Source organism: Triticum dicoccoides, chromosome 2A (assembly GCF_002162155.2).
Source record: "Triticum dicoccoides isolate Atlit2015 ecotype Zavitan chromosome 2A, WEW_v2.0, whole genome shotgun sequence".
Lineage (NCBI taxonomy): Eukaryota > Viridiplantae > Streptophyta > Magnoliopsida > Poales > Poaceae > Triticum > Triticum dicoccoides.
In genome coordinates this window covers 401548759-401566009 of record NC_041382.1, presented here as the reverse complement: position 1 = coordinate 401566009, position 17251 = coordinate 401548759, and the positions used below count along the sequence as shown (strand labels likewise).

The 17251-nt window shown below is 45.3% G+C and overlaps 1 protein-coding gene across 1 annotated transcript; it reads right to left on the bottom strand.

The window, feature by feature from the left end:
• Window positions 1-12072: 12072 nt before the first annotated feature.
• On the bottom strand, window positions 12073-16930 carry LOC119354695. The gene is made up of 5 exons (XM_037621438.1): window positions 16715-16930; window positions 15072-15477; window positions 13522-14965; window positions 13263-13409; window positions 12073-12885 (listed from the first exon to the last, which is right to left on the bottom strand). Exons 2-5 carry the CDS (start codon window positions 15120-15122, stop codon window positions 12329-12331), a joined length of 2199 nt encoding a protein of 732 aa, XP_037477335.1. The 5' UTR covers window positions 15123-15477; window positions 16715-16930; the 3' UTR covers window positions 12073-12328.
• Window positions 16931-17251: the final 321 nt, after the last annotated feature.

The window sequence follows — 17251 nt, the reverse complement described above, 5'->3', positions numbered from 1 at the left end:
TGGATATCTTGGGCGTTCAGAGCAGCGTAAGTCGTCAGATCAGCGTTCCACTTGCCTTTGCCAAAAGCAGCAAATTCTTCCTTGGCAGAATGTTTGGATAAAGCGACAGGATTGCTTGGCTCAGTATGGCTAGTGCCAGTAATGACAACCTCATCATCCTTGGTACCGCCGGTTTGCACTGGAGCTGTTGGCTTGTCAGTAGGTTTTGCTGGACCGGTGGAGTTTTCAATCCGGATGGAACCTATGGGCTGATGGATAGGACCTGAGGTATCAGTAGGTCTCTCTTTAGCAATAAGATCATCATCTGGCTGTGGTGGATTGTTGGGAATATCCTCAGGAATAGCCGCTTCAGCATTGGGTGTCTTGTCTGCTTCAAGAACGACATCTTCTTCGTACGCTTTGTCCAGGCGGGCTTTCTTGCTTGGCCTAGGTTTGGCCCTGAGAAGAATAATAAAATCAAATACAGCATATGCTCTAAGGCGATGTACTGCAAACATCACAATAAGTATAGCTTACCCAAGCACCGTTTTAAGCGGTGGGAGCTGAGTAGCCGAGGACTCGCCAGAAGATGAGTGGGAAGTAACCTGGTAATCGGATTCAGATGGATTAAGAGGTTGACGAAAGCAGCCCGCTTTAGGACAAGCACTGACAAGCAAATTAGAGACCTCTGAATGGCGTTTCCGAACCGGACTATTCGGTAAACCGGCGGAGGTAACTACCTGGCCGTTGTGCCGGGTTGTGCGACGAGCTTCGTGTTGTTGGGTCTTCATAAGAAAGTTAGGATCCAGATAAGCAAGAGGATGAGAAAATTTAACTTTCCGGTTTGCCTGGCGGATTTTTTGTGAAGGCAAAGTTTCTGAATCGGAAGAGAGAATAATTACCTCTGCAACATCCGCGTGGCTGGCTTCGGCATCATCCTGACAAATATCATCATCAATAAGACGTATGAAAAATAAACCAAGTGAGTCAAGCTCTACCTCAAAGTCCGGATTATCTACATCATCATCAGCGACCGGATTAGAAGATGCAGTGGTTCTTTTCCTGTGGGCAGTCTTCTTCACAGCTTTAGTCTTTTGCCGGGTTGCTCTTTCCGGTTTGTCTGTTTTTTCTGGTTACTCCTGCGGCAGTTTTTTGCTCCAAAACGGATCATTGCCCTGATTATGCAGACACTGATATTAAAAACAATGACCAGACATATCAATAACAGAATCAGCAAATAGAAAAATCAAAGTCTTACAGCTGGCGGTTTGTTGGTGGCACAGAAGGGAAGCAGGGCGGTTCTAGCGCAGACGTGTTCCGGTTCATTCAGTATCTTATGCACAGCTTCTGTGATTTCTTCATCGGAGAGCTGGAGTTTTGAATGTCGCAGTGGGTCATCAACACTGTCAGTATACTCGCACATCAAACCGGAGCGCTGACTAAGGGGCAGTATGCTCCATGATATCCAACAGCGAGCGAGATCAACCCCTGTTAAACCGTTGGCCATAAAGGCTCTGAGCTTTGACAGCTGGGGAGCATATTTGCTTCTCTCCTGGGCAGTCAATCTTTGAGGAAAAGGGTGTGTATTGCTGAGTCGCTCCGGACGAAAGCCAGGCAAGGGATTCTCACCAGCAGGGGAGGTGTCTTTGCAGTAGAACCATGTCTGATTCCACTCCTTGGGGTGACTGTGCAGCTTGGCGTGAGGGTATGTGACCTCTTTCCTTTTCTGAATCGCCATGCCACCCAACTCCGTATTAGAGCCATCAGTAAACTCAGTACGGCGGTTTAGATGGAAAAGATCTCTGAACAATTCCACTGTGGGCTCCTCTTGAAAGAACACCTCACAAAGCACTTGGAAGTGGCACATATTTGTAACAGAGTTGGGGCCAGTGTCTTGCGGATGGAGTTGGAAATTGGCTAAAACATCCCAGTAAAATTTAGAACCGGGCGGCTTAAAGCCCCGGGCTAAGTGATCTACGAAAACAACAACCTCTCCTTCTCGAGGTGTGGGAGGGCATTCTTTGCCAGGAGCCCTCCAATGGATGGTATCTTTGCTGCCTAAAGCGCCAATCAGGACTAAATCATCCAGTTGATCCTCTGTGATGCGAGAAGGAACCCAATTGCACTCATATACTTGCTTGGCCATGATGGAATCTACAAGGCAGAAGATCCCGGTTCAAAAATGCATTTGATCAAGGTACGTTGGTATGGGCACTGTTAAACCGGAGACAGAACTATCTGAACCAGAGTTTCATGAAGCAACCAACATCTGGCGATTCAACAAGGGGACTAATGGTATATACTGGTTTGTCAATTTTTTTCTACAAAGTTAAACCGCCTGGTCTAAACATTGAACAGTCAAGACTGCAAATGAGTAAGTACACAAAAACAGATTTCACAAGATTATACTACAGCTTTGGATCTAGAACATGTTTATAAAGGAGATAAATATTCAAGGCCCAAAAGGAGCAGTGCCGAATCAATGGGCGAAGGTACGGATAAGATCTATGGTCTTAATATGCGAAAGTGAAAATGGAGGATAAAAACTATTGCTACACAGAGCAAAGATTCACAGACTCGTCTAAGGATCTATCATATGAACAAGAAGCAAGCGATAAACACTAGAGAACATGGAAACCCTAGAACAGATCTATGATGAAAAGGATAGAAGACTTACCGGAGCTGAGGAAGAAGCGGAAGGTCGCCGCGGTGCTCTGGTACGCTTAGGGTGATGCAGCGGCCAAAGTTGGTGCAGAGGTCGACGGCGGCGGCGGAGCTCCGAAAGCTGGGCGATGCGAGGAAGATGAAGTAGAAGGGCACGAAGGGGAAAAAGAAATGACCCTTCGGTCCTATTTATAAAGCAAGGGACATGGGTCAGGCGCGAAAATCAAGGGGCCGCAAGTTTGGAAACAGAGCTGTCGCCTCGATTATCGCAGATCTATTAAACAAGAAGGTATCATGGATAGTTTCTTTATGACAGATGACGTCACGCTGGTTTACAACAATCAGAGAAGATGACATCACGGTGGTTCACCAAACTACAAGAAGATGTTGAAGATGAAGTTTTTGCTAAGGATTGACATGAATCTATTCAAATCAATCTGGGGCCTAATGTTGGGGATATTACTACTGGGCGTAAACCGGCCTATCTGGGTCGAGTTAACTTCATCAGTAGTTAAGTATGTTAAAGCCCATGAAGGTAGATGAGGGCTCAAGACCCATAATCGGTTGAGAGCCTGTAGCCGTAAACCGGCGTCAATATGTAACTTGTATTGTAAGTTAGGAATAAGTAGAGACCAAACCGGACACATCTATGAGCCGGTGTTGGGACTCTGTAAACCGACGGGCGTCACCCATGTATATAAGGGGATGACCCGGCGGCGGTTCAAGGAGAACGGACAACAACTCGAGACATAGGCGAAGCTTGTTTGCTCCCTAGTCATCGAAACCCCATCAATTCCATCACAACTAGACGTAGGCTTTTACCTTCATCGAAGGGGCCGAACTAGTATAAACTCTCTTGCGTCTTTGTGTCCACTTTAACCCCTTCAAGCTAACCCGTCGCGATGGCTCCACGACTAAGTCCTTTCTCTAGGACATCTACCGTGACGAAACCACGACACCGGTTGAATGGATAAGCAAAAGGAAAGAACATGATCTTTGACAACAATGGCATGATGGGTGAAGAGAGCAACATCACAATGCCTCCGGAATGAGAGAATAGAAGTTGGGTCGTTGGAAAGGAAAGAATTGAGAAGAAAATGACAACTTCTGCCACAAATGAGCTTGGAAAACACCCTTCCAAGAAGGTTATAACGGAGTTGTTGGAGAACCACCAACGAAAAGAACAGCTTGTTATGGGCCTATGGAAAACATCCCAAAATTATGAGGTGAAATTCTGTCACTAACGGAAACAATGGATTGGATTGATATCAACAAAGAGATGAAAAACTTATTTCACTGGGAGGATAAATGAAGAACTTGGGTCATTGATAAGCACCATAATAGCAACATTCCTTAGGGAAGGTTTTAGGTGAAATTTGATAAAAGATAACTCCAACGAAGAGATTAATGGCTTTAAAATATCTCATTCTTGATAACTTGTGAATCATGAAATACGAAGGGAAATTATCAAGAATGACATAACACCACCTCAAAAGATAAAGGAGAAGGGATTGAACTTTGAAATGCAACATGAAGAAACTTGAGCTCCTGTGGAAAAAAATCTCGATGAACACTTCGAGAAGGAATTAAATCCTTGGTGAAACATCTTGTAGAGCCTCCATGAAGAACTCCGGTAATAAAAAGAATGATCAAACGTAAGGGGAAGTTGAAAGGAACGAGATGAAACATTGCAATGATTTAGATGGAGCTTCGCGACGAGATAAAGCGGAAAACTTGGAACTCCGGAAAAGAAAAGATGAAGCAAATGAGATCAAGAATTTTGATGAACCTCCGGAATAAGAAATTGGATTCACTCGATGAAACAAGAATAAGAATTACATTATGCTTATCCTTCATCAACTTAAATTGATGACAAGCAACGGATTTGGCATACCACTTATTCTCGTAGAAAGGATTAAGAGAGATATAGCGCGAACTTAATGGACCACCGGTAGGATTTAACCAACGAATAAATTGATATGATAAAGAAGGAAGAGAAATCTTGAACGAACCACCGTAAGATTTGAAAAAAGAGCGAAGCAAAGGTAGAATTCGTCGGGAAGAATTAGAAACAAATGAAAATACTTGAGGGGAGGGAATTTATATACATGAGAACAGAGAGATCATGAAATGATTAGAGGATATTTGAATGATGCACCCGCCGGTAGGATTTGGGAAGAACGAATGAATCTGTATGATAACGAAGGAAGATAACTCTTGAACTGCTCCAAATGGTTGAAAAGAATTCTCACAACCGAAAACAATTATGAGAGGATAGCATCAATCTAGAACCATGAATCTTCATGAGAATGGACCAAGATTTAGAGGAAACACTTCTTCGGTCTTCAAATGTTGAGAATGATGATGAGAACCACCATGACAATTGATGAGACACTCCGGAATGAAGAATGGAAAGGTTGAACCAATGACGAAAAGAATGTGAAAGATCTTGGAGAAGGCATTTGACTTATGATAACTCATTCTCACATCAAACTTGGAAAAGAATTTGAGAGTGTAACTCCGGAAAAAGAAGAGCCAGGTAAGATCCTGGGAAAAGACTTGTGGGTTAGGGCCCACTCAAAGGAAACACCATTGAACGATTGATTAGGAAGAGATAATGCACCGGTTGATTTGAACGTCTTGAACGAGGTAACAACCTCGAAATAGCTTGGAAGGAATAAGAATGGAAACTTGAATCTTCTAGGATATCTTCAGCACTCCGGAACAATTGAATAGTAAGAAGTGAATGATTAAGAGGTGCACCGGCATGAGAAATCATATAAAATGAGGAAAGGAATATGATCAACACTGATAGCTTGAATTGAATCCACCGGAGAAGAAAGAGAACAAAGAATGATGAACTAGTAGAGCATCTTCATGAGAACCACCGGGTAAGAACAATGATTGAAAAGAATGAAGAGACTTCACATGAAAAAAATGGATACTTGATTAAGGTATATGAGTCCTTGAACAACAGAAAGGGGTGGGAGGGCGGGAAAACAAAGGCAACTTAGGATGGATGAAATGAACAACGTTGAGAAAACTTAGAATTGATCTTGCGGATGTTGAAAAATGATCGGATCCACTTGAAGAGAAGCACGCCGGTTGAGAAGAAATTGAGGTGACAAACTCGAAGATCAAGAAGGATTTGTATTCGCATAGGAATATGAGAACACTGCTTAGGAAAGGTATGGATTCAACACTTGACATTGAAGCAACTCGAATACCACAACTCAAAACAAAACAAAGGATTTGGCTGGCAGAATAAGCTGGAAACAAACATATGATAGACCCCATATCGTATCATGTGTCTGTTGGAAGGATATCCTACGAGCTACTTGAATTCCCACTTATAAACTCCCGAAACTTTCTGGTTATGCAATCAGGTGTTGGGGATACAAAGGAAGCATAATATCTCACCCAAACTAACAATACCTACATCCAGTTGTATCCATCCTTCAACACATAACCAAGAAACCTTCGGAAATCATGTACCTCAACCTTCGAAAAGCGTCCGTTATACGAGTTATGGCAATACTCCCGAACTCCCACCGAAAAGAGACCATCACAGCTACACATGCAGTTGATGCATTTTAATTAAGTCAAGTGCCAAGTTTTCTACAACCGGACATTAACAAATTCACATCTGCCACATAACCGTGGGCACGGCTCTCGAAAGTTTATGCCCTACAGGGGTATCCCAACTTAGCCCATCACAAGCTCTCATAGTCAACGAAGGATATTCCTTCTCCCGGAAAGACCCGATCAGTCTTGGAATCCTGGTCACAAGACATTTCGACAATGGTAAAACAAGACTAGCAAAGCCGCCCGATGTGCCGACAATCCCGATAGGAGTCACACGTATCTCGTTCTCAGGGCAACAACGGATGAGACTAGCTACGAGTCAAACCAACCCTCAAGTTTCCCCGAGGAGGCCCCGCAGGCAGCTCGGTTCGGACCAACACTTAGAGAAGCACTGGCCCAGGGGGGTTAAAATAAAGATGACCCTCGGGTTGGCCGACCCAAGGGAAAGGTATAGGTTGTTAGGCAAATGTAAAACCAAGGGTGGGTCTTGCTGGAGGAGTTTTATTCAAAGCGAACGGTCAAGGGGTTCCCATAACACCCAACCGCGTAAGGAACGCAAAATCAAGGAACATAACACCGGTATGACGGAAACTAGGGCGGCAAGAGTGGAACAAAACACCAGGCATAAGGCCGAGCCTTCCACCCTTTACCAAATATATAGATGCATTAATTAAATAAGAGATATTGTGATATCCCAACATATCCATGTTCTAACATGGAACAAACTTCAGCTTCACCTGCAACTAGCAACGCTATAAGAGGGGCCGAGCAAAAGCGGTAACATGGCCAAACAACGGTTTGCTAGGAAGGTGGGTTAGAGGCTTGACATGGCAATATGGGAGGCATGATATAACAAGTGGTAGGTGGCGTGACATAGCGATAGAATGAACAACTAGCAAGCAAAGATAGAAGTGATTTCAAGGGTATGGTCATCTTGCTTGAGATCCCGCAAGGAAGAAGAACGAGTCCAAGAAGAAGACAAACGGACGTAGTCGAACGAATCCTCACAAACGCGATGTTATCGGAACTAACCCGAAGAAGCAACACCGGAAAGAAGCAAACAACATAGTAAACAACCATCACATAAACATGGCATGATGCACAACCAAGTATGATGCATGTCCGGTTTAATGAAACATGGCATGGCAAAGTGCACAAGCAAAACTACAAGTTAAGTGGAGCTCAATATGCAACGAGTTGCATATTGACGAAACACCACAACAATTATTTAGTTCTCTCCCGTTTAAGTATTCAACAATATTAAATGTTGGTTAGCATGGCAAGGGGTGAAGCATAATAAAACTACTTAACTAGGCAAGTTTAAATGAGGTCAGAGCAACAAACAACAAGTCCGGAGAATCCCCATATGCAAATTATGGATTTGGTACTGTTTTTCCCTAAACCATATTTTAGAGTTGTTAAACATACAAGATGAAAGCACCATGTTAAATTAGGCATTTTTCTACCCCATTTACATATAAAGTTTATTTAAATTGGAGCTACGGTTAGTTAGTTATGAATTAAAGCATTTTAACATGGCAATATGGCAAATTATAAGCAAACGTCATTTTAAACATTTTAAACATAGATGAAAGTGGCATATTATGAAACTACACAAAATTCTAAGCATTTTACATATATAAAGTTTTTACATGTGATGCATAGTTCATGAGTTATTATATGCATGTAGTTGGAGGACTTTTCTGGAAAACTGCAGTGCACTCGATAATTAGACAAATTCGCTGGACTGAAAAAAACACAGTCGGGCTGAAACTGTAGTCGGGCCAACAGGAACAGGCGCTAGGGGAGGTAACTTACCATGGGCCAAGGCCCAAGTCGGAGGGAAAGCAGGCCGGGGCGCTGCTGGGCCGGGGCGAGGCCGGCCCACGCGCGTGCGAGGGAGGCAGCCCAATGGTGCGCTCGTCCTCTCCCTCCGCCGGAGGGGAGGCAAGGGCGGCGATGACCAACGGCGACGACAGCCGGCGACGAGCATGGGGAAGGGCGACGGAGGCCGGGAACGGGTGCGAGGCGACGGATCCGGCCTCGGGGTGTCGCGAGGGCACCAGATCTGGCGACGAGGACGGTCAGGGAGACGAGCGGCGAAGGTGGCGGGCTCCGGCGAGGTCAACGAGGCAGTTCCGACAAGGAGGCAGGGAGGAGGATGCGGGACGAACGGATCCCAGCGACCCGGCACCCGATCTGGGCAGCGGCGGCGATTGGACGGCGCACGGCGTGGTGGCGGAGGCGCTGGAGCGCGTCGGCGGCGAGCGGCCGGCGCGATGGGCGGCGGGGTCCGGTACGGTTGAAGCAGGATCTCCCTGGCGGCAGGGCGGGCTGCCTCGGACCCCGATGGGCTCGGGCAGGCCTGTTGCGGGCCTGAGCGGGCTGGCGGCGGAGTGGAGGCGCGCGGGACAGGTGGCCTGCCCGGATTGGCCGCGGGCGGCGGCTGCGGCAGCACGGGGTGGCGGCTGGCCTACCTGGCGCGACAAGTGGCGGCGGGGGAGCGGCTAGGCGCGGAATCTGAGGAGGGGGAAGGCTAGAGGTAGGTGGATTGGGTCTAGGTTGCCCAAAATGGCCGGAGGGGGTCTATATATAACAGGTTTTGCTAGGGTTTGGGTCTAGGGGGGTTTCTGGAGCGTTTCGGAGCCTCCGATCAAGATCGTGCGGTTCCAGACAGAGGAGGGAACTAGGTGGGGTTTGTGGGCTGTGCAGGAGAGGTCTCGGGCTGAGAAGAGACAGAAGGAAATGCAGCCCGGCAAGGTTTCCGGAGACCGAAAACGTCCGACGTGTGACCGACTATAGTGTCGATATATGTTTAACGGTTGGGCTATCAAACGAGCTCCAAATGCGATGAAACTTGACAGGCGGTCTACTGACAACATAACAACACCGCATGTCAACTTTCAATCCATTCCGAGAATATTTTCCGGCCACTTATAAAATAAAATTTCAGACGTGTCGCGGGCGCGTGCAAGTGTGTCTGGGCTCAGAACGGACAACGGAAGGAATTGGGAGACCCGGATGAATGCAAGTTTTGAAAACATGATGATGTAATGCACGTGATGACATGGCAAGATGCAACATGCAAGCGAATGACATGGCAACGACGACGCATAACTGGAAGACACCTGGCGCAACGGTCTCGGGGCGTTACAAACCCTAAGATGGATCTTTTCACACTTGGAGGGGGGAAAAGGGATGAACACCAAGAAACACAAAGAGGAATTCACTCCAATAATACCCAATTACACATCCACTAGAATAGCAACACAAGATCCACAAGTTCACAAACACAATCAAAGAAAAGATACAATAATAGAGTTCTTCCCACTCCTTAGAGATGAGGTCTTGATGATGGTAGTCTTCTCCAAGATGGAGGTCTTGAAATCCACAAGTGGATCCTCTCCTAAGAGGCCTTGATCTCCAATGGAGGTGGTAAAAGGAGCAAAGCTCTCAAATTCTCATCTATGTATTTGCTAACCCTAAACATATCCCTAGGTACGAATTATATAAGCTTGGGTAGGTAGGAGGTGAAGTGGATGCGAAGTGGAGGCCCAACAACCCGCATCAGCCGGCCATCCTGTAGGGCCCGTGCGCACGAGGTTAGTTGGGCCCGTGCGCACAGGGGTCCCGTGTGCACGGTACACACCCGTGCACACGGGGTGCTACAACACCAACTCTGTGTAGCCCGTGGGCACGGGGTCTCGGAGGACCGTGTGCACGGGGTCGCCTGGGACTTCCAGTACTGCTGCTGTTTGGCTCCTTCCTTCTTCGTGCGGCTTTCGGGTGGTTCTCCTTGCACTTGGTGGTGTTCCTCAGCTGCTTGGAAGGGTCCCTCTTTGTACTTAATGATGCATAGGGTATCTTGGTGAGGCGGCAACCTAATCTCATTCGAGTTCATGTGCAAGTCAAGTAGGAAGGGGTTCGCCTCGGTTTCCATTACGCGTGCTCGAGCTCTTGTCATAGGTCCATGTGGGGCTTGATGTGTTGGTGTAGAATCCATGGGGATGATGGAAGGATGCTCCGCATCAACAAGCCTATTCTCACAAGCCTGTCAAGACTCACGCTGGGCGTTCGGGTTTACCTGCAAAATCGGGTCGGGTAATTCGGGTAAAAAATATTTTGGGTTTCCAAAAATGATACCCGAAATTTGTGCAGAAAATTTGCTAACCGCAAATTCAGGTTCGGGTTCAGGTAATACCCGTACTACCCGAAGTAGTAAACAGTGAAGAAAAGTGCCAACAATAGTGGAATGAGATGGACTGCAATTTGGGGCTGGCGTCGGTGGTGCAAGACTATAGGCAGCGATTTGGACGGGCAACAATGGAATGAGATGGGGAACGTCGGTCGTTGTGAGTCACGTCATGCAGGTCAGCGGGCAAGTGGTGTTGCATCGAGGAGGTGCCGTCGGGGAAGATGAGATGAGATGGATGATGGCTAGTGGCCTAGTGCCGTAGCCCCGCTGAACGCAGCCTCCAGGCTTGCTTGTCACAGCGGAGCAGATGCAGACCGGCGACGGGCCGCAGTACGCCGGTGCTAGTGGGGTGGCGCCGTGGGGTGGGGTGGCACCATGGGGGCGTGCCGGCGTGGTGTGGGGACTAGGAACTGGGAAGGGGCGCTCAGATTTGGAGGAGTTGGGGACGCACTCGACCTAGGTTTGCTTGCAGGGGGTGAGGGCTAGCGATAGCCTTGTGGGCTGGGCCTTTTTTGCGCAAGTGTGCGTCATGTTTTACTTGGCTAACTAATTAGTTCGGGCTATTCGTGTAATTCGGGTATCGTGGCCTTTTACCCGAATTACCCATATTAAATTCGGGTTTTCAGATCTGCTACCCGATATAGTGTTCAGGTTATTCGGGGTTTTCAGGTTCGGGATTCGGGATTCGGGTTTTATGCCCAACATGAGTCAAGACTACTACCTTCAAAAAGAAGAAGATGACAAGACTGAGATAGAGTGCTACGCCTGTGGAAAGCTCAGACACTTCTCCAAGGAGTGTCTAGAACATACAGACCGTAGAGGAAAAACGGTCACCAATAATGTCAACATAGTGACCGCTAGCAATAAGTTAGTAAACCAAATCGATACTGGTATTAATGATGACGCAAGTGTTTGACACTTGTTTATGTCACCTTAATTTTGATTTAATGTCTCGACTATCCAGTATAAGTTTAATTTTGAATTTCACTATTGCAACAAACTCTATGTGCATTCGTGCATAACAAGAAGCAACGTGAAAATAAAGAATCCCCTCGTATGCTTAAAACTTTCCCTTTCTTCCGAATTAAACCGGACTCACACTCTAAAGTTGATATGCATGCCATAATTGAGTTAACCAAACTTGTATGAAAACCGAGCTTCAACATAATTTCCTTCAGAAAATCCACTCAACACGATCATAGGCTTTATACATGTCCACCTTAATAGCACACATACCCTCCTGACCTTCCCTCTTATTTTTAATTGTGTGATAGCACTCATAGGCCACTAGTTGGTAATCATTATCCGGGGACAAAATCACTTCAAGTAGAGCTACTAATACCTCATGTAAGATTAATTTCAATCGTGTAGCCCCTTATATACCACATTACACAAACTAATTAGCTTAAACTGAGCAACCTTCTTCGGAGAATTTATTTTAGGAATCATCACAATTGCAGTCTCGTTCCACCCTGAAGGAATAGTGCAAGTATTCACCGCTTGAAGAATTATCTCAACCACGTGGGTGCCTATAAAGTATTTTCCTGTGCAAAATGATTCCCCAACCTGATTTTGGGTAGGAAAAGGGAACTTAAAACTACTTTCAGGTTTCAGCTTGCAGCAACAGCCAAACCAAAACACGCTAGACAAAAACATCTGACTGGCGGTACCAATTCAATTCACAGAGGTATTTGTGTTTTGTCTTACAACATTCCTGTGTACTCTTATTCAAAAACACTGCCACGTAGTACTATGACAAAAAAAAAAATACATGTCTTTAGCAGTATAAGAAAAGTGCTCTTCACCATACTGTTTGAGCTTAATTATTTTACAAACTTAACAGGAAAACTTGCAACATCCTTGTCCAAAAGCCTTGGCTGGCTAGGCAGCTCTGCTTGGATGATGTCACTGCGAATTTTCCTCCATCTGAATTTGCTTCGCTGGAACTCCAGCACCCGCATATTCCACTGGTCTAGAGCCCAGCGCTGCCATTGGCATGTTCCGGGACCTCGACTGCTTCACCAAAGGGCCTGAAGTATGTGCAGGACGGGCATGCCGTGAAGATGTGCCAGCCACCAACCTGGAAGATTTGCGGTCCGATCTGGAACTGCGGTCAGAACGATGGGAAGAAGAGATCTTGCGTGTGTGACGGTCCGAGACCTCTTTTGAGCCAGTTGCTCTTACAGGCTGCTTGTTGTACACAGCAAGGTTTGGCAAGAGGCCTAACAGGTACTTCTTCAGGTGCTGGTCACCTACGTTCTTCTGTGCCGGGTTGCCATCTAGGTTGATGGCTTCGAGGGAATTGTAGTTCGCAGCCAGTTGACCAAGGCCCTTGGATGTAGAAATCTTGTTGTGGCGCAAGTCCAGAACTTTTAGCTTCAGAAGGCGGTGAAGGCCATCTACCTCACTGATCTTGTTACCAGCCAGATATAACTCCTTCAAAGAAGAACATGAAGCCAAACCTAAAAGGTGTCCCAAAACATAAATCAATGAGAAGCAAGCAAATCTGTTCGTTTTATACTGTCATTAACTGCAAGAGTATGGTGCAATTTTATTAAGAATAAATCATTCCATGTTATGCACTGGACTGTATTTTCCTCTTCAAAACATTGAATATAACAAGGACCATGGAGCATAGTGATTTCTCTGTTCAGAGGATACTGATGGGAAACATGATTAAATTTATTATCAGGACAGCCTACATATTAACTAGTAATTGGCGGCAGAACCGTGCAAGCCCAGAGCACCAGACAGTGGCCCAAGCACTAAGCTAGCGCTCAGTTCTCCATAAATTAAGCATATTTCATAAGGTGAAAGTAAAAGCTGTTGAAAACCATACCATGGCCAATTCTAGAGATCCTATTATAGCTTATGTCCAGCAAGCGTAAGCGTGTTAGTTCTCTAAGGCCTTCAATAATCGAGATATTATTCTTCGACAGGCTTAACATGTGAAGACCTTTCGGGAGAGCTCCTGCAGTTACGCGCACTGTGCAGAAAACCCCAGATGTTAGAGAAATTGATGACATTATCTCCTGAAACAAATGAATATTCCAATAATAGCAATAATTAATCTGCTGAATTATAGGAAGAATACTCACCTATTGAATTCCCTGATAAGTTCAACAGCCGTAGGCCTGAGAACGCGCTCAGTCTTGGGATTGCAACCAAACCAAGGTTTGGCAATTGTGCAGATGAAGAAACAGGAGTCAATTTTGAAATATAAGTGTAAGCTATCTCCATGCCAAGAGGACTTTTAGCATCAGGGCGCACAGCAGAAACACTGACCACCGACTCGCTATATTTTGTTGATGCAGAACTTGAACTTTCTCCCTGCTCCTCCACAATGATGTCACTGTCAATATCAATTTGGCTGATCCAATCCTCGATCCTTTTAATGCTGTAAGCTCTTGGACTAAGTTCATTTGAGTCCTCGTCAAAATGCTGATCACCATTCATTTCAGTTTCATTGTGTTCAGCTTCCTCACTAATATCCTTCGAGTCAGACGGGTTCTTCAAATTAGGCATGTCAATGCCAAGTGACTCCTGGTCGAGACCGCTATTTCTGTTCCACAATTTCTCTTCCCTCTCTTGATTTAAAGCACCATTGATGACACAATAATGCCCTGAATCCCCAAAGCAAGTGGCAACTGGATGAGCTGAATTATCAGCAGCAATATATTTGCCATCCCAGTAGTCATGACTTATCATCCCATCCCTCACAAACTTCCCATCTACACTTGCAGAGGACCGTTGGCCATCTTCAGCAGCATCAGAGCGACCTCCTGAACCATTCTCCAAGTCTAATAATTCAGAGATACCTGGCGAAGAAGGTCCAGCACAAAGCACAGGCAAATTTGATTTCGAGCGATTTGTTTCATCACCACTCAAGTAATCAACCTTTTCACCGTCCATTGAACATAAATCCTCAAAAGATCTGCAACGGGGGCCTAGTCTCTCAGAATCAACAGAACCTTCTCGGTCACTATCAGAATTATTCTGAAATATAGCAGATTGTGACCTTGGAAATTTGCTGTGGTCATAAGAGTGATGCCTGTCAGAATCAGCGGCATGATCAACTGAAGGTTCATAAACACCATGACTGATCAGGTCAGATGAGGCATCAAAAACATTCTCGTTGTTCTTGCTGCCTAACCTAGTGGATTCTTCAACATCTGTATTGCTCTTGAAACCAGAGCAATGGCTTCTGTAATCATGGTCTGTAATGTCACACTCAGTACCTTCACTGCCATGATGATCACAATCCTCTTGAAGCATGTTCCCAAGAGACTGGCTCTTCTGTAGGTGCCCAACTTTCTCCTCTTTGTCATCATCAGAGCATGCATGTCTATTCCATTCATCAGATCTCCAGCATTCTTGGTGAGATGATGAGTTAATATCATACTGCCCACTAGCAACTGAATGGTTATTTTCATCCGCCATCTGCTTCGGGCCCACTGATCCAGTAGTGAACTTCACTGTTTGTTCCTGAGAATCTTTCTTTGAAACAGTAAGCATGGTCTTATCTGCTAGCAGAAAGGCCTCCTAAAGTACAAAAGGGGAACAAAGATATTTGGGAAACTATTAGTTGTCAGCTCAAACAAAGAATACAATTGGAAATTATTCAAAATACATCAGCTATTTTCCATACCTTCGGTTTCTGTTGTGTAGTAGAGGATGAAAAACAGAAAAACCTAACCATAAGTCAACTCTAGTGTCAACTGAGCTAACACCAGATCCAAAAACAGAGTTGATCCAATCACATTGCTAAATCACAGGCCTGTCTTGGAAGAGAGCTCAGCTCAAAAAAATTGTTACATCTCAGCTGCTTTCCTCAATTAACCGTAATCAACAAAAAGTCCCTCCAGTGCTCGCCGTAATCTCCAGATGTATGATGGGATTACTCCAAGAGGCAGCGATAAGTTGATCGCAGAATTGTTGCAAATCCACACCCACTCAGAGGTGCGAGACCTGAATGATCTCTTGATATCTGCCAGAATGGAAGAAGGATTTAGGAACTAGACTGTTCCAGGAGGTTGCATATAGTCGTGGAAGTCCTGCAGAAACAAGAAGAGTGTGAGCAATCTGGCACGCATAATACACTAACACGTGAAATCTTGACTTGAAATGTTCCATTGCGTATGGTTTTAGCATGTTAAGCATATACTACCTCTGTACCAAAATATAAGACATCTTTTATATTTTGGTATGGAGGGAGTAATATATACAGCAAAAGGCCGAACTATTTGCAGTTAACTTTGAGTCCAAAAGCAACCATTAATTGTTGATGTACACAACTATACCCTCTGTTCACTAATGTAGGAAGTTTTTGCAGTTTAAATTGAACTGCGAAAACGTCCTACATTAGTGAACAGAGGTAGTACCAAAGGAGAATCATTCCTTAATCATCAGGGCCTACATTCAACTGAAACTGAAGACAAGTACAAAATATTCAGTTCCATGCAAGAACAAAGCATATGCATACCACTGCTGTTCGATTGAGATTATAACAAGTCCAAGCAAACCTAAGTTGATAGACTCCACAATTATCGCCAATATATACTAGTACTTTACAAGTTGTAACAAAAAGGACAAGATCCAAACCGAAAGGGTTCTTGATGTCACTGATTCCGATCACAATTATTGAGATTTGAGAGATCCTACACCTCAACCCCAGAAGTCCCTCCACACCACACTGTCTCTCCTCCCGTGAGGGGGGAAGCAAGCGAAGGGCACTTTTCCCTGTATCCCCGTTCCCATGTCACGATTTGCACGAGACAGAAACTGACACGTCAATGTCCTTTCACTGTATTTTACAGCTGAAAGATACAACTTTTGCACTGCTAATCATTATTAATGAGCCTTTCCAATCTAAAAAATCTGGTAACGATGGTGGGAAGGAGTAGTAGTATTATGCTCAGTGCAGCTATTTTTTAATATCTGGGATTAGGTCAAGAGAAAACAGCGTCGCAATTCTATTCCATTAAGCCACCGTACAGCTAGCTTCCACTACAACGCGATTAGATTCGAGTAGCCAGGCCATAGATTCGTGTCGAATCCAATTCGATATGGATCCTTCCAGTGTTCTTTGCTTCGAGGAAACCAAATCAAGGAACGGGAATCCGCAACTGAAATCAAGAACGGGGCACGGCCAGACGAACCGAGAAACAGCGCTTATCTATCTAGCATGTATGATAGAGTAGAGATCATGAAACCGCAAAACTAAATCTAACTAAGGGAAGGAGACGATAACCAAGAAGAAGAAGAAGAAGAAGAAGAAGAAGCTAGTGTTACCTTCTCCTCTCCGCTGCTCCCTCTCCCTCTTCCACGTGAGCGGCGGACGGCGGCGCTTTTGTACAGTCGGATTGGATCTGCCTATGTGTGCGTGCGAGTACGGCGAGATGTACTCGGATTGGTTAGTGCGAAGAGAGAGGGAGGAGGAAGAGGGGTTGTTGTGGTCGTGTGGTGCGCCGCAATCGCAATTCGCAATTGCTATAACGTGCGGAGGGTAAAGGTGTTGAGGTTTGATTCCATCATCTTCTTTTTTGGATTTTTATTAAGGGGATTTTGACAACTTTGCACCTAAGGTATTCTCCTGAAAACTGAATTTGGTATTTATCGGTGTCAGAGTATCTACAGTAACCAAATATGACCCCTGGCAACTTTGCACCTAAGGTATTCTCCTGAAAACTGAATTTGGTATTTATCGGTGTCAGAGTATCTACAGTAACCAAATATGACCCCTGAAATATCCGCGGACGCGTTTGGACAAAGACCGGGCGGGTCTATTTTGAGCCTCCATTTGTGCATGCATGCAACTATGTCCCTTAC

Excerpts from the sequence above, each read along its gene's own strand:
- LOC119354695 (XM_037621438.1), bottom strand. The coding sequence starts at position 15,122 with ATGGTTAGGTTTTTCTGTTTTTCATCCTCTACTACACAACAGAAACCG. Across the intron at positions 14,966-15,071 it reads CTACACAACAGAAACCGAAG|GAGGCCTTTCTGCTAGCAGA; the intron begins GTATGGAAAATA and ends TTTGTACTTTAG. Across the intron at positions 13,410-13,521 it reads CTTATCAGGGAATTCAATAG|TGCGCGTAACTGCAGGAGCT; the intron begins GTGAGTATTCTT and ends TTTTCTGCACAG.